The sequence below is a fragment of the Dendrobium catenatum genome, unplaced genomic scaffold (assembly GCF_001605985.2).
Source record: "Dendrobium catenatum unplaced genomic scaffold, ASM160598v2 fragScaff_scaffold_879, whole genome shotgun sequence".
NCBI lineage: Eukaryota > Viridiplantae > Streptophyta > Magnoliopsida > Asparagales > Orchidaceae > Dendrobium > Dendrobium catenatum.
In genome coordinates, this window is record NW_021319341.1 from 1,824,353 (window position 1) to 1,849,254 (window position 24,902).

A 24,902-nucleotide genomic window follows, 5' to 3' on the forward strand; every position below is an offset into this window, starting at 1 on the left:
ACAGTGAAGCAACTACTCATGTATATAAAAGAAAGAAACAAAGTGAGATTGGAGCTTCAAAAAAATTCAAAGATATTCTTAAATATAATGAATTATTTTTTTATACTATTATTGTTTCATTCTAGAGCTAACGAAATATTAACTGATATAGGGATAAAGGAAAAAATATTATAGATGAAGAAGAGTTTGAGGATGACTTTGACATTAATTATGAAGATTCTTCTGAAGAAAATCAAAGTGATGATGAGCCTGCATTGGGTCTTGATCCTAAAGGGATGTTTTATTTTTAAGTGAGTTTATTTTAAATCTTCTTTTCCTTAATATACTAATATTATTTTAGAACAAATCATCAAATTCACAATTGATGTAATATTTTGTTATTTTTTGACATTTTTGTCATTATTCATAATTTTAAATGGCTTTATTTTTATAATTTTTTAGGCTTACGCCTCGATTCGCCTCGAGGCTTATGCCTCGCCTTGCTTAGCCAAAACGCCTCGATTCCCGATTTCGCCTTTTAAAATGTTGATTCCCACCACTAGCCTTCATTGTTGGAATTCTAAAAAATACAAGTTTCCACCACTAACCTTTATTGTCAAATTCTAAGGAATACAGGTTCCCATCATCAGCCTTCATTACTGGAATTATGAGGAATACAGATTTCCACCACCAGCCTTCATTGCCAGAATTCTAAGGAATATTGGTCCTTCTGCTTCCTTCGTACGTCCAAGGCCGAAATGAGATTGAGCGAGAGGGCTCCCTCTTGCGTGCAACTTCCAGATTCGATCGAGCAGAAGCAAGAGAAGTCGGTCACAGGATCTCCTCTTGCTTGCATATGGAAAGAGCTGAGAGTTCCCTCTCATGAGAGTTTAAGGTCAAGACAAGAAAGAGTGCAAGACATGCACTCCTTGCGATAAGGCCAAAGGGATCAGAGGCCTTGTTAATGCAAGCAAAAAATATAGGGAGACCCCAATTTTTGCAAACATATTACAAGATTTAAACATCCTAGAAAATAATAGTAAAAACTAGGACTTTCACACTTACAACCATATATCGATACAAAAAACTTAAATAAAATTACACAACACTTGAACAAAAGACAACTTTCATATTATAAAACGAGTGTTACAAACTTTGACATAAATTCCTAAACTTGCATTTCCACAAGAAGAAAGATATAATTAGTGTTAAACTTGTGGAGAGAAGAAAGAGGTTCGAAGCCAAGACGAAGATAGGACAAGCTCACATGCTTTCCTAGAGGGAAAGGAAGCATGGAACAAGCTCGCAAGCTTTTCCAAAGAAGGAAGAAAACCCCTCAGGTTTTTTGCTCCAAAAAACTCATCATAATCTCCTCCTGATACCAAATTGAGCATTAATGAGCTAATTTTAGTAGGGGACATAGAAGCTCAACAAAATTACAACCCAAAAATTAGGCTCATGTTTTGACCCCCTTTGCCTACATCACTTGCATTGGGTTGAAGGCTGGCTCAATCAGATGGGAGGAGATTTGCTTGCCAATTGCTGAGCCGCTTCAGATTTATTTTTTTCTGCTACTGTCCTTAAAGCTTGCTGCAACCCTAAAAACATTTTTTTTTTATTGTCGTGCCTTCATTGTCGGTCATGCCTTGTGGTTGTTATCCTATCTATACTCAATACAACCTTTAATGTTGCCCTGCTTAATATAGCAGTCATTGCTACCCTTTGCCACTGCAATGTCTGAAGCTACTTTCTCCTAAAGTTTTGACCAAATGGAGACTCTATGGTGCACCAAAGGACTTGATAACTCTACTTTTTTTTGGACAAATTACCAAGCTGAGAATGACATATCTGTATTCCCCAACTTGCGGGTGAGTGTTAAAATCTCAATCATCCCTTAGCCCTTGATCCCACGAACAACATAAGGATCCAAGGGAACCTCACCTGGATCACGCTATTAAATCTCAGCTGTCCCTTGACCTTTGATCCCACAGCCAGCACGGGGATCCAATGGAGGCTCACCTAGATCACGCCAATCTCCTTCTATATATTGAGCGGCTGATTTAGGAAGGATTGTATTAAGGCAATTATACATGATTATGTATTTATTTGTTTCTTTATTAAGACATCTTGTATAAATCTATAAATAGGGATAATTTTGTGCAATAAAAAAAGCCTTTTCCCTCTCCAATTCTCTGAATTTAACAAAGTTTAAGATAAACAAATCAACATAAATAATTAGTCTAAAATAAACATGTAAACATGTCCTAAAATTATCTAGTTACGATTTTAGGACTCCGAATTCGAAATTCTCTTCTATCACCATCACTTGGAGGATTTTTATTAAAAGACTCATCATAGTTGATTGTTTCCTCGTCTCCATCGTTATTCGCTTGTGTCAAATCCTCTCAATCTAAAAAATTATTGATTTTTGGCTATTATTTTCCTTTTAATACACTACATTAAAAAATAAAAATAGAGGCATGCACCACTTTAAAAATGCCTCAAGGCATACCTCACTTGTTTGAGACTTGTGCTTCTTTTTTCCCCATGTAAGGCTATAGTCTTAAGGCACTTTGCATGCGCCTCTCTAAAGCACGCCTCAGTGTACATAACTTATTGCACATTTAAAATTGTCTCACCCATTCATCCATTAACTTTAATAGATACTCCCATTGGATCATTGATTAACTTTCTAATTTTTTAGTTGACCTAATTAGTTACTTCCCATTATGCCAATCAATAATTCAAACCATACTAAGAATAATTCTCATTAGTGCAAGAACTTCCATGCCCAAAAATGTAGAGCCATAGATTAGAATCGCTTTGGGACATTAAAGGAGTCTTTCTCACCATCCCCTCTCCTTCCTAGTTATTTTACAGGCCAGCTAACAGTCTATGAGCATTTAAACATCTTTAGTTTCAGAAAAAAATATTAAGAATGGTCTACATGCACAAGATGCAGAATGCATGAGTAATCGTTGACAGCAAAACTTTTCGAGGTGATTTCTTAACTTTATCATAATAGCGCCTTGTTAAAAAAGTTCATTTGTAAGTACTTAGGAGGATTACAAATATGAATTACTTTCTAATTGATGTGAAATATATATGGAAATAGGAATTACTTAGAAATTAATAATAAATTGTGAAGCTTTGATAATTGTAAGCTCAATGTTTCACCAAGATAAGGATCTAGAATTTCTTAGTTGCAGTTATGCTTTGGTAGCCAGTTACACAAAAGATTAACATAACAATTTAAAATAAGAGCAAAATTCGTAATAACACTAGATGCTGAATAACAAAATCCACCGTTTAATAACTAGAAAATTCACCTTCGAGTTTCCCTCTCTTTTACTCTACATAGTGGGGTTAGCGGAAGAACAACTTCAGCAATCCTAGAGATGTCACCGAATGAAAGAGGACAACTACGGTCTTGATCCACGAAAGATTAGCAGGAGGGAAAGACACGGGTGGATGTCCGATGACTCGCACAATGTCGGGAGGGTATGTGTTCTTCAATAGAAGATGTCAGGGTGAAGAGGATGTGGTCGACGTATTCATTGACGGTGTTGTCAACTTCCAGATTGAGGTCAAAGAAAGGGGATTGTAGAATATCCACTAAGCCTTGATGGTCGTAGACGAATCCATGGTCATGCTCGGGATCGGCCATCCATAGAGGAGGTAGACCGAGAGGTAGCGTACCTTCTTCCTTGGGTTGTATGTGTAGCAAGGGAATAGGGAAATAATGGAGGAGGTAGGATGGTGGGTTCGACCAAGGCTAGGGAAAGGAGATCTCTTTAGGTTTTAGATGTCAAGTGTTGGGTAAGGGAGGGAAAGGAATTAAAAGGAAAAATCTGAAATTAAATTTCAGATTTCTTATGATTGAGGGATTTGAATTTTAAAATTCAAACAAGGAGGGAAGGAGGAGAGAGAGGTGGTTTATTAGCCCCTTAATTGGAGCTCTTAATAGGGAAGGAATTAATTAGGATAGGGGGAAGAGAGGGGCCGACATATGGGAAGGGAAGAGGGGCTAATTATCTCCTTAATTGGAGCCCTTAATTTAGGAAGGAAATAATTTGACTGGAGGGGAGAGAAGGGGGCAGCCAAGGAAGGAGGTAGAGGGTGACCACATTCGATGTATGTCGACTAAAGCATTAAATGAGATTGGGAATCAAATCTGAAATTAATTTCAGATTTAGGGTAATTAGGGGAAGGTTTTCAAAAATAGATTTGTTAATCATGAAAGGTTTGAGATTCAAATTAAGAAATTTTCCAAACTAACAATAGGCTAATTTAGGAAGGTAATTAAAAGGTTATTTTGAATTTGAAATTCAAATTTATGGAGAAGAGGCTGGCGGCTATGGGGAAGGGCTTGTTAGACCATAGGTTAGGGGAGATTGGCTAGGGCTTAAGGGACCGGCAAGGAGGAGGCTGGTGGGGGAAGGTTGGGTTGTTGGCTAGGGTGGTGTGGGAAGGGGATGTGGTGGTTTATCGTGGAGGGGAGAAGGGAGCCAGTGGTATGGGTGGAGATGGAGAGGAGGCCAACGGGTTAGGAAGCAAGAAGAAGGTGGCCGACGGTGGGGAAAGGGGAAGGGGAAAAGAAAATAACAACAAATACGAACCGCAGTCGGGCAACTAATGGGTGATGCCTTCTCTTCTCTTAAGAGCTGACAAAAAAGAAGAATGACAAATGCTAGAAATTTTATTCAAATCATCATTAACCCTAATACAATGACTAAGGCCTTAATATATAGGCCTCCAAAATCAAGAAAATAAAAAAGACTTATATGTCCTCGGGGCTACAACATAAAAGATATCGCTCACAAGAGTAGAATAGTAAAACTGAAATAAACATAAAAGAAATACATATATGCATCATAAATAGAGACTCTGAATCATAGCTATCGATCTATGATTCATCCGATGGTAGACGCATCGAAATCTTATGTTGATGTTCTTATCAATAATAGGTAGCTTTTTACGTGAATTACAACTTCATTAATCCAATTGATAAATGTTATTTTTACAGAACTGTCATAACTTTATCATAATAGCTTAGTTTGGAGGATTACAAATATTAATTACTTTCCAGTAGGTAGCCTTTCGCATGAATTACAACTTCATTAATTGATGCGGACATCCGACAGTGAACATTAATCAAAGGAAGAGATGAAGATCGACGGCCGAGATCCCTCCATTTTATCTTAGTGTATTAATTCTATATTTTTTATTTAATTATGCATTTTTCATTTTTACCCTTACTTAAGAGCGTTGTCTTATGTAAGCTCAAGGGACAAAATTATTTTTTAGTTTCTTTTAAGACCTATATATAGAGGCCCTTGCTCTTATATTAGACAATGATAGATTAATAAAAAAAAAATTGTTTCTACATTTTGTTCTTAAAAGCTATGGGAGTTCTTAGGAGAGTAGAAGTCCCTATGTGAGGGCAATGAAATATCCACCAGCCGCAGGATGTGTCCAGGCTCGTGGTTGAAGTCCCTATGTGAGGGCGTCGCATCACCCGTCAGCCGCAGGATGTGTCCAGGCTCACAGTTTATATTTTTTCCCTATCTCCTTCCCTCTCTCTTTTCTCTCCTTATTCCAACTCTCGGCCACCACCTCCCCCTTCTCTCTATCGCCGGCTCCAATCCCCACTCCACTACAAGTTTTCGTTTCTCCTCCCAACACCCCCACCCCAACCGCCGGCTAGCTCAGCCTTGAACCCCACCGCCACCTAACCTTAACCTAGATCCTAGCCGCCGGCCTCCCCTAGCCTTGTTTCCAAAATTTTCCCTAGCCCTTACTCCTTTCCTTATATAGTTTTTGTAAGATTTGGAAGGATTATTAATCCAAGTTTGAAATCAAATTCAAATTTGAAATCTTTCCTAATTTAGTATAAGTTATATTTGGAAAGTTTTCAATTCTTCAATCAATCTCCTATTATAATTAAATTAAAAACATATTGTTAAATCACATCTTTAATTTAATTGGTTCTATTTACGAAACCCCTTTGAATTACTTTCCCTCCCACTCTCTCCTTGAAACTGCCGCCCCCCTCTTCATGCACAAGTTTGAATTTTCAAATTCAAAATAGCATCTTCATTACCTTCCTAAATTAATCTTTTGTTAACTTGGAAAGTTTCTAATTTGAATCCAAATAAATTTGAATTTCAAACCCTTTTTATAATCAATAGATCTAATTTAGGAAGCCCCTTCAATCCCTCCAAATCTTAAATTAATTTCAGATTTAATTACCACATCACATTTAATGCTATGATCAACATACATCGAAAGTGGACATCTTTCCTCCCTCCTTTGGCCGCCCCCTCCTCCTCCCCTTTATTGATGCAAGCAAAAATTTGGGAAAATCCCAAATTTTTGCAAGCAAAATAAAGACTCTTCGTAGGATAAGAAAATACATAAAATACTCAAAAAGACACTTTTATAATATAAAAATGACACTTACAACTCTTGACACTTACAAACAATAAATAAAGACACCTAAACTTGCATTTCAATCGTCAAGAAGAAGGATAAAGTTGGGTGGTCACTTGCGGATAGAAGAAGTAGATTAAAAGCCGAGAAGAAATGGTGGAGAAGCTCGCAAGCTTTCCTAGTCAAAGAGAGGAAGAAAAGGCATAGCTCGCAAGCTATCCAAGAAAAACCTCATGTTTCTTTCCAAAAATCAGCACACAACAACGTTTTTTAAAACATGACACTTACATATTTATAGGAGAGAAAGGGGAGACAAACAGCCACATAATAACTTAATTAAACCAATTAATTAAGGGGAAGAGGAAGGCCAAAAGACATAAAAACCACCCAAAAATCAGGCCAAATACATCCACAAACAGCCCCTAAAATCTGCACAGAAAACAACAAGGAAAGCCACGGGAAGCACAGCCAATTAAGGGGAAGAGGAAGGACAAAAGACACCACAAACAGCCCCCAAAAACTGCACAGAAAACAGGGCAAAACAGCACCCAAAATCTGCACAGGAAACAACAAAGAAAGCCACGGGAAGCACAGCCAGGAAAGCCACGGGAAAGCAGCCAGGGAAGGACTTAGAGGAGCGAAGCCAGGAAATGGGCTAAAGAGAGTTGCGGAAAAGCAACCTGGGAGAAGAAACTGAAAAGGAAGCCAGCACAGATTTTATTCACAAGGAATAAATCAAAGAGACACAAGAATGGGAAGAGGTAGCATAGGGGAGGAAATCAAAGAGTCAAAGGCAAGTGGGAATGAACCTAATTAAAGCCAAATTATGAGCTGACTAAGTAGTGGGAAAGCATTTATGAGCTGATTTTTAGTAGAGATAAAGAAACTCAAAAAAGAAATACAACCCAACTTGTTTTGACCACCCCCCCTGCCTACATCATCTATCCTAATGATTTTCTTCCTAATTAAAGGCCCCAATTAAAGAGAAAATTAATTCCTCTATTTTCTTGTTTGAATTTCAAATTCAAATCCATTAATTAAGAAAAATTTGAGATGAAATATTAGATCTTTAATTTTTATTACACTCCCCCTCCGTTCTACATCATTAATCCAACTGATAAATGTTTCTTTTACAGAACTGTCAGAAGTCAATCTTTACAAGAAAGAAAAAAAGCTTTCCAAATACCAGTAAAACATTTTTCAAGGAAGCTAGGCCTTAAAAAGTTCTCCTTCAAGGGTTTAGCGATTCTCAAGTAACCAGTGCTTCAAAAATCAAAATCAGGAGTTGCAAGCTTCAAACACCCTATGAAATAGGCTATTCTTTGGTTTGCATCTGAATAAAGTTTTTTTTTAGCCTCGTTAGGAAACCGCATATATTGTTCTGATTAATATAATACTCTTGAGTAAATCGCTGGGATATATTTATTGAATTTTAGATAATGGTAGAATATCGCCAGTTGAGAATAGGAAAATAAAATTATGCATTCAAAACAACGCAGAACAGCTTTCAAGATTTCTCCTAATTTTGGAGGAAATAAAATAAAATACACTTCAGAAACAGATAAAAACGAACCAACAAAAATAGTTCCAAAGAGTACCATAAATCGACACTCTTCAGATTTTTCAAACTGATAAATCAAAATATCTCAACAATATTTTGGGAACTACATGAGAATCCAGTCAGATATACTGAAGAGATTAAAATGAAATCAATATAAAACAATTTGCTGCCATATTGTCTTATGGATGCTATTACACAGCATATTCTCTAGAACGAGTGAAAAATAGAAAGCTCAAAGAGGTAGAACTTTCAAAAAAGAACCAATTTTACTTATTAGCATATAAAATTATGCAATCAAGCAGACATAAAAGAATAGAATAGCATCAACTCTTAGAATAAAAAACGGAATTTGATTACTTACAGTTCCTTCAAGCATTTTCAGTAATGCTTGCTGCACGCCTTCACCGGATACATCTCTACTAATATTTAGACTCTCAGCCTGCATATTAAAGAACCACTGCAGGAATTGACACCATCTAAATGATAATATATGTTGAAGTACTTGCTTGGTAAATCACAATACCTTCTTAGTAATTTTATCAACTTCGTCTATGTACACAATACCCTGCTGTGCAGCTTGCACGTTGAAGTCAGCAACCTAGAGACAACGAAATAAGATGCAGGCACATAATTAAACGAGGGAGTGGGTCCAGTAAATGCAGGATAGAATAAATATCGTGATTTTATGATTGATGAACTCCATAATGAACGCGCTCTTAGAAATTATGCTTATTTAAATTATTTCAAGAACAATATTTAAATTATCAAATATGCAACAAGTGCAATAATAGCCTCGCACAATCTAGTATAAATAATGCATTCAGAAGTTAGACCCATGGGTTAATTACATCAATGAATGGAAACCAGTTTTTTACTGCAAGTGAAATCAAGTTATCTTGATATTTTCACTATTCCAAGGATTTAGCTAGATGGAAATTATACAATACGAACTGAAATTTAATGTAAGTATGATTTTATAAAAGAAAATCCAATGCACCTAGAATGGGTTCTAAGCCCATATGGGCAGAGTACAAGCTTCAAAAATGTTTTAAAAGATATATTATCAGCCTTGCTAATCTTGTTAAGCTGCATCAGATAAGCTAAGATGAAAGCTATCTCACAGTTTTGTCAAAAGCACACTTTGAAGTACGCTTCAAAAGCCAATAGCAGCAATACAATCCAGGGATGAAGCAGATCCATATCACTAGTTGGTTGGTTGGTTGGTTGCAGAGAGCGCATAGCACGCCGTCAAGCACAAAAATGCATGCTAGAAGAGCATGTGAGTAGCGCTAATGAGTTTCGCTACAACCATGGCTTTCATTAGATCCCAATTCAGACAACAATTTATTAAGATCAATTAAAAGGGAGGGAGAAAATTAGGGCTGGTATTGCCATAACTATGATATGGCCTTGAATTAAAATGCACCAAAGGGTTGAATTGGCTGTAAAATTGGTCCATATATATTATAGGTCATGGTAGTATAAGCAGTAGAATGTAAGTTAGATGGTGGAGAGAATAAGGCAAACCAATCAAACTAAAGCAATCCTTGGACGATAGCATGTGGATGGGATTATAAAATTTGTTTGTGATAGGATATTTTGGGGCTGTGAAATCACTTGTAGATGTTAGAGAATTGATTATAGAAGCAATCAAAATATTATATAATAGTATCAGAGTCAGGTTTGGAGACAATTCAAGATTATCCGGTTGTTAAAGTCGGCCAAGATTAACTCTTTTTGGACTCATAACTTGGTTGGATCCAAAGGAAGTCAATATGAATAACCTCCAACATTAGGGGACGGCCAAGTAGGGTGCCAAATCAACCAAAACTGTCGCATCAGCAATTATCCTAAAAATAAGAGGTTAGCCACTCCCTCATCCACACAAGCACCAACTACCCCTACAAACATGGAACCACCTATATTTTATGCATTCTTGAAATTCCAAAATTTAACATCAAACTATTACAATACTATTAAAGTTTCGTTAATTCCTATGCATAATAGAAAGGATTATAAATTATAATTTACAAGTTCACATTGGAAGTTTGCTTTAAAATTAGGCATGAGTTTCTTTTCAATTTAATATCAAGTTCTAAGTTATTTTTTAAATAATTCATATTTTATAATTGATTTTGAATGCATTACATTTGTTTACAATTCTTACTTGATATGATTTAAGTTTAACTAAAAAAATATGTCATATATGTATAATATATATAAAAATATCCTCTAAAATTTCAAGAAATATTAATGAAATAAGTGCTGTTCAGCAAGTCAACCAGAATATTAATGTTAACTAAATATCCTAAATACTTCCAGTTTTCCAGTATTCAAAATAATTTTCAACAATTTAAAATCAAATAAAAAGAACAAAATAATATTCATGTGGGAAGTCCATAGATCATACCGCAAGTAACTTGTACAATATTGACTCAACATCCTCCCCAACATAGCCTGCCTGGGAAATTTTGCTAGCATTAAATCTTCTAAGTAGAGAATAAAAAGAAAAGGCAAGAGCAACAAAATTATCTAGGAGAAATGCAAAAAGATTTGAAGACAAACAAATTCTTCAGTGGTGCTTGCTCCATTTATTATATATATAAAAAGAGCTACGAATTCTACTTAACCAATAAAAAAAACAATCATTTAGCGAAGCTATAGCTGCTATAGTTAATGACCAAGAATGAAACTAAATCTGCATGTTGTATAAGCAAGCTGAGCTACAAATGGAATATATAACAAAATAATAAGATCACTCTTGATATCAGTTTGCATATGCAATAAACATTAAAAAAAAACAATAGGTAACACTGGCAGTTTATAAAATGTTGGGAAATCAAACATACAAATCCAAACAAGATAATATGCAAGGGTGTCCAGTGATTTTTTTGTAGAAAAGGAAGTACAATCAACTTCGTCATCATCATCATTAGCATTCTAGCAACTATTCAGGTCAGCTTTAAAAATCAACATTCTTCATTCATTCTTTAATTTGTGCTAGTCCTTGTTTTTTCAATAATTTAGATTATTATCTTATCCATCTATGATCCACTTTTTATTTCAGCACTTGACAATCATATGCACTTGATAGACCAGCCAATTTGATTGGGAGGGAATTAAGAAGTTTCCTAATCAAGAGGAAGCTATTTAGGAAGGTTCTTAATCAAAGAGGAATTATTTATAAAAAATTTAATTACAATTAGGAGAAAATTATTTATGGCAAGAGATCTAATTTGAATTCTGATTTGGAGGGGATTAAATTACGAGATGTTTCCTAAATAAAAATGGCATATTTGAGAACTGATTTGGAGGGGATTAATTAGGAGATGTTTTCTAATTAAAGAGGGATGATTTGGGGGCTAATTTAAGAAGGAATTGAGGGAGGGCTGTTTTTAAATTTGTTGCTTATTGCTTGTTATAAGTAGTAAGATTTATGTTATGTTTTGCATGAATAATTTTGTGAGCGTTTGTTGTCCATTGTTTTTGTGATGAATCCTAGCGGCATCTAGGGTTTGAGAGAGGTGGTCCTCCTCTCAAAAGAGGACCATTATATCTTGTTTGTTCGTATTTCCTTTCTTATCAATAAGAATTTGTTGTTTCTTGAATTTGTATTGGTTCGTTGGTTGTTTTTTCTACCAAGGCATATCAAATTGGTATCAGAGCACTTTTTTGGGACCTGTGGCAGCAAAGGTGGAGGCGTTGGAAAGGAAGATAGAGCAACTCACATCGGATGTGAAGAAACCTAACAAATATTTGACCGGAATCCCCTTGGCCGAATCTAAGGGAAAGGAGATCGGGAGGAGTTCGATGAGGGATGATTGGGAGATTAAAATTTTGGGGGAAGAAGATGATATGTCACCTTTGGAGCCACTTCCAAGGAGGGGAAAGGGTGAAAGAGTGGAATTTTTGGTGGAGCTGTAGAGTTTAGAATGAGAAGAAGATGGGGAGAAGATAGAAGCACCAAACATGATTCAGCCACTCCTACAATAGTATCGAGAGGTATTCCAACAAGTTCAGGAGTTGCCTCCTCCACGAGAACACTAGCATGCTATCATTTTGAAAGAAGAAGTCTCACATATCAATGTTCATCCATACCGTTCTCCCTAACTCCAGAAGGAGGAGATCGAGAGATTGATCAGGGAGATAATAGAGGCAGGGATCATTCAACTCAGTGACAGTCCTTTTTTCAGTCCATTGCTTCAACAACAGTTTCCTACTTTCCTTTATTCCACCTTGAGGACAAGGTGGCACTTTGGGAGAGGAGTATTGATGGACCGACCGATTTGATTGGAAGGGAATCATGAAGTTTCCTAATTAAGAGGAAGCTATTTATGAAGGTTTTTAATCAAAGGGGAATTATTTAGGAAAATTTTAATTACAATTAGAGAGAATTATCTAGAGCAAGAGATCTAATTTGAACTCAGATTTGTAGGGGATTAATTAGAAGATGTTTCTTAATTAAAAAGGGCTGATTTAGAGGGAATTAATTACAAGATGTTTCCTAATTGGAGAGGGCAGATTTGGGGTGGATTTAAGAAGGAATTGAGAGAGGGCTGTCTTGAAATTTGTTGCTTATTGTTTGCTACAATTAGTAGGCTTTATGGTATGTTTTGTATGGAGAACTTAGTAAGTGTTTGTTGTCCACTATTTTTGTGAGGAATCCTAGCGGTGTCTAGGGTTTGGGAGAGACAGGCCTCCTCTCAAAAGAGGACAATTGTATCTTGTTTGTTCAGTTCCTTTCGTATCAATAAAAATCTGTTGTTTGCTGAATTTGTATTGGTTCATTGGTTGTTTTTGACACCAAGGCATATAGCACCCTTGGCCTTAAACGATGCATGCATCCATAGCAAATACCATGGCTATGTCAATGTAATAGATATACTTGTGAGGATCCAGCAACCAACATTTCAAACTACAACGCTCTATGCATAAACTTAAGCATAAAACTGATTAAATTCATCCAACTTCGTACCTGCACATGTATAATTTTGTCATTCAAGCTCATTGTTAGCATCAAAATAAGAAAATTATTAATAAAGTTCATTCGGCAAATTGTCTGATAGAAGTTAGAAAATGAGAGAATTATAACATAAGTACTTCGCAAAAAGAAATGGATATTTAGATCCCTAAATTTTAAAACTAAGATTTCAAAACACAATAACTAGAGAACACCAGAAAGGTTTCTTTCAGAGTTTCAAATACTAACGTTGGTGATGAATATCACCAACATAAGAGAGCAGATAACACAAAATATGTCAATATCGATTATACCTAAGAACATATATTTTACCTGAGTCAAAGTTGTTGCATCTGCAATGACAAAAGGTACATTCACAAACCGTGCCAATGTTTTTGCAAGTAATGTCTTCCCTGTTCTTGGAAAGAATGAGCCAATAATCACAAAACCATTAGCATCAAAAGGTCAAAATATAAATCACAATCTTCCATCTATGAGAAAAGAGAAAAAAAGTGCAAAATTATATATATATATATATATATGTGTGTGTGTTTGTGTGTGTGTTAAATAAGTTTGACCTGAGCCAGTAGGACCCATCAAGAGTACATTGCTCTTCTCAAGTTCCACATTATCATTATCATCATCAACAGTTTCTCTATCACAACTTCCGGAATTTCCTCCAGACCTGAATGTTTGAAGCATGTTAAGAAAGCCAACCAAAAAATAAGAGTTCCAGGGATTTCTAATAACTTGAGAAAAATACTGGAGTGGAATGAAGCATAAATCACGCGTATAAGATGAGCAATAGATAAAGAAATACAAAAAAACAGAAACCAAGTGAATCATATGGTCTAGTGAAAGGCTGAAAACTAACCCTTTCGGCAATGCTGTAAAGTGTATTCTTTTGTAGTGATTGTAAACAGCAACAGATAGTACCTGCACTTAGCTCTTATGGCATTATAAAACCATGAACACAAGAAGCTGCCTAAAGCAAGTTAATAAAAAAACCCACTTAGATTATATAATTTATCAACTCATTCCACCACAGTTACAATACCAAGTACAAGCAAAGGAATAATACAAGCGAGATAAGCAAGTATCTTTTTTGAAAATAGTACATAAAACTCATAAGAATTTATCATATTACGAACATCAATAATGTTGATTTCTAAAAGAAAAAAGTATTAACAAAAGTGTTGGCATTGTGTAATCTAGTTATGGAAATTTCAAGCATAATGCTGCAGAGGCAAGGCGTGGAAGAAATAAATAAGAGATATACTCTGGATATGGATTCTAGGAATCACTCGAAAGAGGAGAAAGTTCACAGGACAAATGTTTCTTAGATTCAATCCAATGGAAATAAGAAACCTATTCATTACTGGCATTTTCAAAATTATAGCTACATATAGATTCTGGTAAGTCCTATTGTTGCACCTTTTTTTTGTCTATTATAGGCAAGTTTTCATTGGACTGCCCCAATATGGATGTCATTCAAAAATTATTGTCAAACCTACACTTTATAAGTAATTATTTTGTTGGATTGATTGACTCTTGTCACATCATTATAAGACTTTATCAAACCACATACAACACTACACTAGCCATACTTAATATGTCAGTAACATTTCGATACATATGCTTAATGGTCTCTCTATTTTGATACATCAATAGAACTCCAATAACACATCTAGGTTGTTTTCTCAACTTCAATTGCATTTCTTCAACCAATCCAATTTATACATTTTGGATTCCATCTTTGGTAAACCATTACAAATGAATGTCGTTACTGCTTGATTTTTTAGGCCTTCTATAGCTCGAGTTCTAGCTAAAATGAACATTACATCATCATTGGAAAATAAAGTGTGGATTGGATCAGAGTCTTCTAGTTATTAGTTGAAGGTGATTTTTTAAGGTAGTTTTTTAAGGTGTCCCCAATATTGTTCTTTCTGCAAAAATTTGAACACGTCTTAGTAAGTTTCAAAGTGCATCTGAATTTGAGAAAATCAAATATTCAATAGCAAGAGCTTCACTAAATGGTCATCCTTCATTATTTCCATAATGGTTACTGTTCATCCATCACCACTTCAAATTTGTGCTCAAAATTTGGAATCAATTGATGCCCCTCACGATCACAAACCTATAGTGCCTACTCCTGCTAGCCCTAAAGACGTGGCTTCTAAATCTTTCGCTAACAAAAGAATAGTTTGTACTCTCCAGTTAAGGCTATTCCCCCTCTTCATACAAGACTCGGATGATCATGATGCTCACAAACAGATAATTTTGATGGAAGTAGTATGAGTGATAATATTCAGATTGATTGATGTTCCACATCCTATTTACGACACAGGGTCACAATTAGAAGAAAATACATCGTCATTCTCAAGCTTTCACGAGACTTCAAGCAAGAAAATCCAATTGAATTGCTATTTACCTTAATTGTTTTCCAATAGTATTGGATGTTTCAAGCATTCACTCCAAACTTATGTGCTCCGCATTTGTATTTTCTTTTTTACTCGGGCAATTCAAGTTAATTGCCTCTAATGTACTCTCACCATTTTTCATATAATATTATATTTTAAAAAAAACTGGTAATCATAATCATTAAGAAACTATTAATCATGACCATCATTCTCCAACTTTCACTAGGCTTCAAGCAAAGCAATTCAATTGAGATGTTATTCTCCTTTGTTGTTTTCCAATAGTATTGTTCACTCCATACTTTGTTTTATTTCCATACTTTGTTTTATTTCTAGAGATCATTTTTTTTTTCTTGTTGTTGTTGGCATATGTGAGATGTAATTATCTTATTTATATCCATCAAACAAATCAATATTTATATCTTCTTGTTGCAAATCAGATGGTTTGGGTCATCATCCACAAATCATTCATCATTTGATGACATATTATCATATAATCAGAGATCCTCATTATCCTTCAAAAAAAAATTTTTTTACTTCTATACTTTAATTTCTTGTTGTTCATGATGTACACCAAGGAGATCATCTTTAAGGTCATCAAACAATCTCTCCTTTTCATGTGAATTTGATTATATATGCTCCAATTCCATTCACATCCATATAAGGAGCATAAGTCCCAATATCTTAACAACAAAATGCTGTAGCTTTGGAGTACCATCACCAAACTAAATATAACATTCAACTACATTAAAAAAAAAAAAGGTTAAAACTACTAATTTAGATTTTGGAGGGTCCTTATTTCAATGAAGATATTAAATATTAAAAATTATTTAAAGAATATTTTGAAATTATAATTTTAGCTTGTATCAAAAAAAAATCTCTTTATTTCTAACTGGTACAAGTTTCATATTAGTATTTACCTTCTCAGGTAAGTCAGCAATCAACATATCCATACAATGGTACAGTCCCAACTTGAACTCATGATTGATTGACTTGTTCTCGACATACTAGAATTGAGGATTAAGATAATACCCTCCAACATACAAATTTACATGGAGTTTAAACTCCCACATCGGATCAATGATATCCCAAATCTCCCTATAGTTAGTCTCATCTCCTCTTAAGTTATGTGCTATCAACTCATTGACCTCATCCATTACATTATAAATGAAGCCCATAGCAAGCTTTTTCTCTACATCTACTATCCTCAAAATATGAACCAATGACTTTGATATTGTAATTGCATATGTGACAATGTGACATTCAATTAGAATCTCTCATTCAAAATAATCTTTTTTTACTTCTTTCACTTAGCTTTCGAGCCCAAGCATAATTAAGCCATTGAGTGGAAATAAACATAATCTCCAACAATTGCCTAGCTTCCATCATGCTTTGTTGCATCAAATAAGCTACATCAAATTTAGTTGCAGCTAGGCATAGGAGTTCTTTTTTAGAAAAGGATATAGCATTTTTTTTGCTAAGACAAGTCACTAAGCTTTTCAATAATGAGATATATGTAGTGTGTGGCATAAGGCATCCAATATAAATATTTTCTCTTCATCAATTTGATCCCTGTTGTAATGTAGAATTAAATGCGTAGAAAATTATGCAATGTTGAAATTAAACGCCTTTTAAATTAAAACAACAATAATTAAGTTTACTTTTAGCAATTTAAACAAATCTTGAAAACAAAAAAGAAGGTGATTTAAGCTTAGGCCAAATTACATGATAAGAGTTAGAATCATGAATAATCAGTTCCAATCAAGCTTAGCATATCATGGGAGATTTTCAAAGAAAATTCCTAATTTAACATTTAGACTAGTCACAAATGGGATCCACTCACTCACACTCTTGATGTTTAGTTAAGCGGAGACAAATTGCACAATCTTTATGATGCCACAATAAAGGGAAAACTTAGAAGAGAAAAGATTTGGAGGAGAGTTCACTGTTGTCAGGGTTCGGAAGTTAGTCACCACTGGACGGGAGGGTGTTGTTGATCAATAGCGGTGACAAGGGAGAAGAGAATCCTCTCTACGTAGTCTTCAACGGATTGGTTGTCGGCGAAGTCGATGTCGAAGAATGGAGACCGGAGAATGTTGATGGACCCTTGGTCGTTGAATATGAAGACGTGATCTTGTTCAAGATCCGCCATACATGAGTGGACAGCAGCTATGGGATGCAGGAAGTTCTTGGACAGCAAAGGGTGGTTTTCCGGCAAGCAAGGAAGCAAGTTAATCTTGCTGAAATCCCTGGAAAGCAGGGAAAATTTTTCAAACGGAAATTCTGGACAGCACTTCTCCTATTATAGAAATCTGGACGGCAAACGCGGGGAGGTTTTGGACAGCAATCGGAGGGGTTGAAAGCAGCGGCACAACTGATTTAACCTTGCTAGAATTTCAGGACAGCAACATAGAACGCCCCGAAAATTTGGACAGCAGACTTGGAGTCAAGATTTTAGGCGTAGGAGGTGGGTGGGGGCCGGCCAAGAGTTAGGGGAAGGGGTTCTCTTATTGTTAGTTCAGATTTTGGTGGAGGTAGGGGAGGGAGATTTGAATTTAAAATTCCCTAAATTAAATGGGAAGGGAGGGAAGTGGGCGTCGTCCATTTAAGTCTTGATTAGGGCTTTGTTTTGGGTAAGATGGAAGAGAGGAGGAGAGAGGAGAGGGAGCGGCTATTACCTCCTTAATTGGAATTCCAATTGGGGAAGGAAATAATTAATAGAGAGGGAGAGAGGGGAGGGGCCGGCGGCATGCATGGGAGGGGGATTTGATTAGGGGTTTAAGATTCTTGCCAAACATAGAATCCTAATTAAGGAAAAGGAGAATTAGAGTAAATCTCTAATTAAATTTAGATGGAGGGAATTAAGAAAAACTTCCTAATATAATTCCTCTTATTTATGGATTGTGGGGTTTTGACCGGCAGTTATGGAGGAAGGAGATACAGGGTTTTGGGAAAGAGAGGAGCCACGAACCCGAATACTTCTTGCGATTGGTGGGTGATACATTGCCCTAACCTAGGAACTTTAAACACTCTCAAATGCTCTCAAATCTCCAAGACACAATGCAAAAATTTTTTGTAAAAACATTCATCATCCCCTCAAAAGATGAGGCAGCTTTAAATAGCCAACATACAATGAAGGAAACAAAAGACAAACATGCCCCTATGGCTTACATAAGACTACTCCCTCAAGTGAGGGTACAAATGGAAAATATGTAGAAAAAAACTCAATACAAACATAATAATAAATCTAATGCAACTGATGACTCAAAAGTAAAGCAGTGCAATCGTGACAGTAGATCATCAGCCCCGTCTCTGATAAACTCTCCATGGTCAGATGTCCTCATCATGCTGCCCTATAAACACTAGTATTATCTGTCACAACACGTAACACCAAATGTTCTCCAATCTCATCTACCACTAAATCAAACAGAACAAAGAAATTATCTATATAGTGTATCCTTCACCTGATCAAATATTTTTATAGATTTTAAGAAAATAGTTCCATATGAACTATTTAGTAAAATGTTAATCAAACTTCTATCCTTAATATCAGACCAATCATCAAATATGATTGCTAATTTCCTAAATGACTTTCTTCAAATTGCATCCTTTTTCAAAAATAAAGTTCTCATACATGGATGGGGTTTCAAGGCTCGAACATAAGCACCTTTGGAATATATTATAATGAAAGAAGAAGGGAAGGTTGCTGCATCGAATGGAATGCATTCTCATAAAAATTAAAAAAAAATCTTCCAATGTCCATTTAAACACGTCTTCATGCCTTTCTGGCATTTTTCGAACACATTTTATGTCATGCAAATGATCTCTCTCCAAAATTCTTATCATCCTCCAAATTTACCATAAAGTGATTCAATGGATCTCTTGCGCCTCTACTTCATATTGGTGGCAATGATGATGTGGAGTCACTAGCACTATGCTCACTCCAATAAAAAGAGTCGATGTCAACTCTATCATCAAACTATTACTGTCAAATACTTTAACATCGTTGACTTGTTCACATATGAACATATCTCTTCTTTCACTACTTTTGGCACTTAGGCACATGATATAGCATTTTTTTGTGAGCCAGAGAAGTGTTCCTTCATCCTTATAACACCCCTTTCAACTAACTTACCATAATAATTGCACTTCAAATAAAGGCATGTTTTGTCATTTCCTCCCATGTTGACTTGCATACTAACAATTTCTTATAAAATCCTATAATGAAAATTTTGATTCAAACAAATTTTGAAAACGTGATAACATTTAAAGAAATAAAAACCTTAATTAAATCAAGCAAAGAAACTATATCAATCAAAGAAGAAATTTAGGGTTTAGCGATTATCATCTGCTAGATAAAAAATTTGGTCGGGGAAGTAGAGATCCATGTGGAAGAAGTGAACTTCGCAAGGAGTAGGGGGAGATGGTACCAACGGCGCCAGACGTGACAGTGCTAGAGATGGTTAGCAGCAGTGTTGATAGGGCAAAGAAAGTTTTGGTCGCTCGATCTCCGTGGGCTTGTATGCATATGGGAGGGTAAGTAAGAGAGGTTTAGAATTAGTTATAATTAATGTTATTTACATTTTTTTAAAATCCTAATACTAAGAGGCACGCGCCTCATGTAAAATGAGGTGAGGCGCACCTCACCTTCCTTGTAAATTTTACACCCGTATGGCAACTTGCATTATGATTCAACTTCAATACAGTTTGCAATTTATATTTCATCGCAACTCAAGATTTTTGTTTCTCACATATGTGCAACCTAAGGTTTGCATTACTATTACTTCAAGATTTTACAAGATTTCGTTATCATTATCCTATTGTTCCAGGTGGTTGCGGATGATATGCATCCAAGGTAGCTCCTTCCACTACTAACTTGAAATTTCTGATAAAATCAAGATTTGAATTTTGAGATTATCTGGAATTCAACTGACTTTGTGTCAACCATATATATTCACCTTAGGATTCTATAAATAGTTATATGAGCCATGAAAAATTATACAATTATTTATTCAATAAAATTTCATATCCTAGTTTTCAATCATGTGCATGCAAGTTGCCTGTGCGATTCCTTAAAAGTACAGAAAAAAGAATAGTTAAAGAATTATGGGCGAAGCAATCTCGTATTGGCTTTAGACCTTGATTTTCTTTAATTTGGTGAACCTTTTCATTTATAATCTTGTATACTTTTGTTTCTAAATATTTTGTTGTTGAACTTTCTAAAGTTCTTTGATTTTAATCAAAGTCAATAAGCTAAGAGTTCAATTTTGCTATTAAAGTTCAATTGCTCGTTGATTTATGTAGCCTGAGTTTCCCAGTTGATTTCTTCATAAATTAATTTCACTTAATTGTTCCAATATTGTTGGTGTTAAATTCTATATTTTCTAGTTTGCAGCTAGCAAAATTGAATATTTGTGTAATTAGTGATCATTAATTTATGAATCTAAAATTTTGTAGTCTGGTTAATATTTATTGCATCATTCTAGCTGCAATTAAAAATCAAAACTAAAAATTATATTGCATTAAATTGGCATCAGACTTTATGGTTACATCAATATGCCAACTAAATGTAAGACTCATTAATTGCATTATTAAGAAAAATAATAACTAATGCAATTTAATAGAATCAGATAAGTTATAGTTTTAAATGAACAAACCATAATTATTGTGAGGTTCAAAATTACATTCCTACATTCAATAAAGGTATGATCTTAAAAAAAAATTTAATGCAGGTCAATAGTTTGCAAGATTTTTTGAATATTATCAACTAGTTGATTTTTAAAATGTTGAAATTGCTGATATAAAATTAGTGGTACAAGCTCAAAATATAATATGCCAAGACTTACTATTACTTATTTTGTCTTCACAATATTTACTTCTTTATAAAATTCATAAGGTACCTCAACATATAATATCAAATTAGTATAAACTGTTCAATAACCGCAACAAAGATAACATTTGTATCATTATGAACTTCCTCTCTTTATGGAAGACGTTTCTTGTAGTGGGAATTTGGATATATAATGATGAGGAGAGGAAGTTATTTAGTCGCTATATGTAGCATACTCCCTTCAGTCTTCCATTTTTTTCTATTCTCGACAATGAATAATTATGAATAACTTCTCCTAAATATATGCTAAACACAAACATCATCAGAAGTAATTATTTAGAAAAATTAGGATTACCCACCACATCCAGCAATGCCATCTAAATCGAAGCAATAGTTAGACTCCAATACAAAGAAATAGAGTTCATAATAAATCCCCTCATCTTCTCCTCATCCAATATGCATCAAAACAATAATTTGTGATTAACCTGAAACCCTGAACGTCTTGTAAATCCCATAATAGCATTATCTAACATTATTTTTAGTTTTTTCATAATATGATTTCGAATGTTTTCTGCAGACCAAAAAGAATCTGAAGTGATCATACTTGAAGTTAATACAGATCAAACCCCAAGTCTCAAATCAATAAGCAAACAAGAAATTTGATGTTCTGTCACGAAGTTCATGTTTGTGTTCTTAGAACATCTCCAACCGAAAATCTCATTTTTCACTCCAAAATGCTGTGAAACTACAAAATGCCGCGATTCATCTCCAATCTAACTCCACTTTTCACACTTTTGCAGGTTATGGTGGGTCTCTTTTTTCCTGCGGCAAGTTCGGTAGAAAGGTAAAAATGGCGGAGATGAACAGCGCAACGCCAATATTGGCGTCCCACTGTTCACCCGCAGCTAAATAGCGGGAAATTTGCGGTTCCGCTGGAGCTGGCCAGGGACGCCATTCAAGCCCTTGGAGTTCGATTGGAGAAGCAATTTGTAATATCCAAAATAAAGTGAAGGGCAGCACGGAACACTGCATAGGGCTTTCCCGTGCTTCCCCAATACCAAACTTATCTATGTTCCAAATTGCAATACAGCAAGAAAAGGAAAAGAAATCACAATAACTTATATTCGCCTCACTCAAAGATAGTAAATTTAATGAATTCCCTAGTCCTAGCAGAGTGTAAAAAACGATACCTTTTTAGCTCTTTCCTGACCAATCACAAATTTATCAAGCCCTTTGCAAATCTCTTTGGGCGTTGGCAAATCCTTTCCCAAATTTGAACCGCCCCAACCATCCTTAAATCCACCTCCTCCATCCCCGGCCGCTCCTCCACTACCTCCCCCGCTGATGCTTGCCACCCTCACCACGTTCAAATTTGGTGGGAACGGAGGTTCTGGCGGGACCTGCATCGACAGTCCTTTACTCTGCGGCGGCCAATCCTCAGGCGGATCCCCACCAACGTACGAAGTCCTCAGCGCATCCCAGAATGAAAAACGATCTTCCTCCTCCTCTCCAATCCCTCCGCCATCCCTTTCTTTCAGCCGGCCAATCTCGACAAAGGTGCCCTGGAGCGGAACGATCTTGTTAGGGCGGAAGTAGAAGGCAGTCCGGCAGTTAGGGCAGAGCTTAACGGCTTGGTATCCACCGCGGTCCCCGGCGCCAGCGATGGATGGCGGGGAACGGTTGGAGAACAGAAGCTCCATATAGCCGAGGCAGCGCGGGCAGTTGGCCTCGGCGCGTATTCGGCGGGTCTGAAAGTCGTCCGATCCTCCGAAGTACCACTTGTGCCGCTCTTGTCGGAGGAGAAGCCCCGGTGCATCGCGCCGACGGTTTCCAGCGGCGGGGACTTCAAGACCGCCGTTACTTCGTGTGCAAATTGGGGAACGATGCGAGGATAAGGAGTTGCTTACAAAATCAGCGGCTACTGCACTGGCCGTACTTCTGGTAGCGCCTGCGGTGGCCTCTCGGAGCTTCATCCATCGGAGAATTCCTGACATCTTACGGCGGTCCGCAAGAGAGCGAGGGAGAAGGTGGAAAGGAGAAACGGAATGTCTAAGAGTGCCCGGGAGGTGAGAAATATATAATACAGGGATAGAATGCTTCGGGGGCTGAGAGGTGTCTGTGGGCGATGGTCTGTAGCCGTTCGTGTAGCGGAAGTGTGACCGGTCCGCAGGACGAGAGGCTGCTGGAGGTTGAGTGTAGTTCACTAGTAAGGTTTTTATTTTTATTTTTTGGTTTTTTTCGGAAGAGTTTGGATGTTGTCCGGTCAAGATTAATTAAATTTAAATTGGTCTATTGTCCAAATTTGCATTACTTTCATTATCATTCGTATTTTGATGCTTCCTTCTTAAAAAACAACATAAAAATTAGTAAATATTTTTTTAATTAATTTATATAAATTACATTAGTTGATATATCAATTAAATGTTAAAAATTTTAGCCATGTTCATAAGAAAATTAATTGAAATAAATTAAAATGTATAGCAAATGACAATTTTCAATTAATAAATAATCAAAAAGTTAAATTGATTCTATATAATTTATTTTAATATAACACATAGTAATCACAAAATTTTTTTTATATACTTCAATTCTGTGTAGGTCGAAGGATTATTTATTCATTGTGTATATTAAGAACTCCGAAAAAGTTATCACTAGATAGAAGAGTGCGCTCTTTGTAATATTATTGAAGCTCTTTAAAATATCAATTTTCATCTAATTATATAAGCTTCTATGGAAGAAAGCACGAGCCCACCACTCATGGTAATTTTATTTCCACAAGTAGCTACTGTTGGATTCTTTACACATATTTAATCCATGTGTTTTTAGAACTCAATTATTTACAAGCCTTAAAAAGGTAAGTAATATTCCTCATGATAATTATCACTTTTAAACTTCACTATGAAGTTCATTACAACATGATCAATGCAAGCTCCATAATATGCCTCTAAAATAATGGATGATAAAGTATTAGTAATAATGTTATGTATATCAAAGATAAATATTAAATTTTTCGCCATGTAAATTAACTCATTCAATCTCATCATGAATGATGGGTGACATGGACATGCATTTTTGAAGTCTTAAATATAAATACTTACATAGATCATGCACTACAAGTTAAATTTTAATAATTACTTTTGATTTTTATTTTTTCATAATATTATCATACAAGATGGTAACTTCTGAAATGATACTCTATGGGTCTTTTTATATGAGTGATAGCTTTCTCAAAACATTGTCAAGCCTTTTTATAGGATAAATCAATATTGAAGTTTCTTTTACATCTAATATAGGCATCTTTACCTTCAAATTAGGATTAGATTTTATATGTTAATCCCCGATTATATATCTAATGAGCCATGTTGAACATGTCGATGATCTTTTAATCTAGCATTCAAAGTGGCAAGTGTGTTGTGGGTCATGACTCCCGGTCTCAAACATATTTGAGTTTATCAACTTTATAGCATGAGAGCTTTATGAACATTTATCTAAAGTATAATGGATGTAGCGTGCTTCATTACCTATTTATTTATCTTGAATTGGAAGTTCTTTTTCATGGCATATAAATGTAATATCCTCTTTATCAAATTTTCACTCTAACAAAGTTGTCCAACTTCTACATGACTCGAGGACAAACTCAAGCATGGGCCATTTTATAAGTACTTATTAAATTGAAGGTAATTTGAGGCATTGACTGTTATAAGATATGAGTTATTCATTTGT

The 24,902-nt window shown here is 35.5% G+C and overlaps 1 protein-coding gene across 2 annotated transcripts in view; it reads right to left on the reverse strand.

Moving 5' to 3' along the window:
* The window catches only part of LOC110097111 (CLP protease regulatory subunit CLPX1, mitochondrial), a 32,260-nt gene extending 9,063 nt beyond the window's left edge, over positions 1-23,197 (reverse strand). For both annotated transcript variants that reach the window (XM_020823353.2, XM_020823352.2), the window contains exons 1-7: positions 22,370-23,197; positions 13,807-13,868; positions 13,511-13,617; positions 13,266-13,345; positions 10,383-10,433; positions 8,496-8,570; positions 8,334-8,411 (exon numbers count right to left, since the gene is read on the reverse strand). In XM_020823353.2, coding sequence (XP_020679012.1) covers positions 8,334-8,411; positions 8,496-8,570; positions 10,383-10,433; positions 13,266-13,345; positions 13,511-13,617; positions 13,807-13,868; positions 22,370-23,173 — 1,257 coding nt within the window. In that variant the 5' untranslated portion in view covers positions 23,174-23,197. The remainder of the gene's footprint in view (positions 1-8,333; positions 8,412-8,495; positions 8,571-10,382; positions 10,434-13,265; positions 13,346-13,510; positions 13,618-13,806; positions 13,869-22,369) is intronic.
* Positions 23,198-24,902: the final 1,705 nt, after the last annotated feature.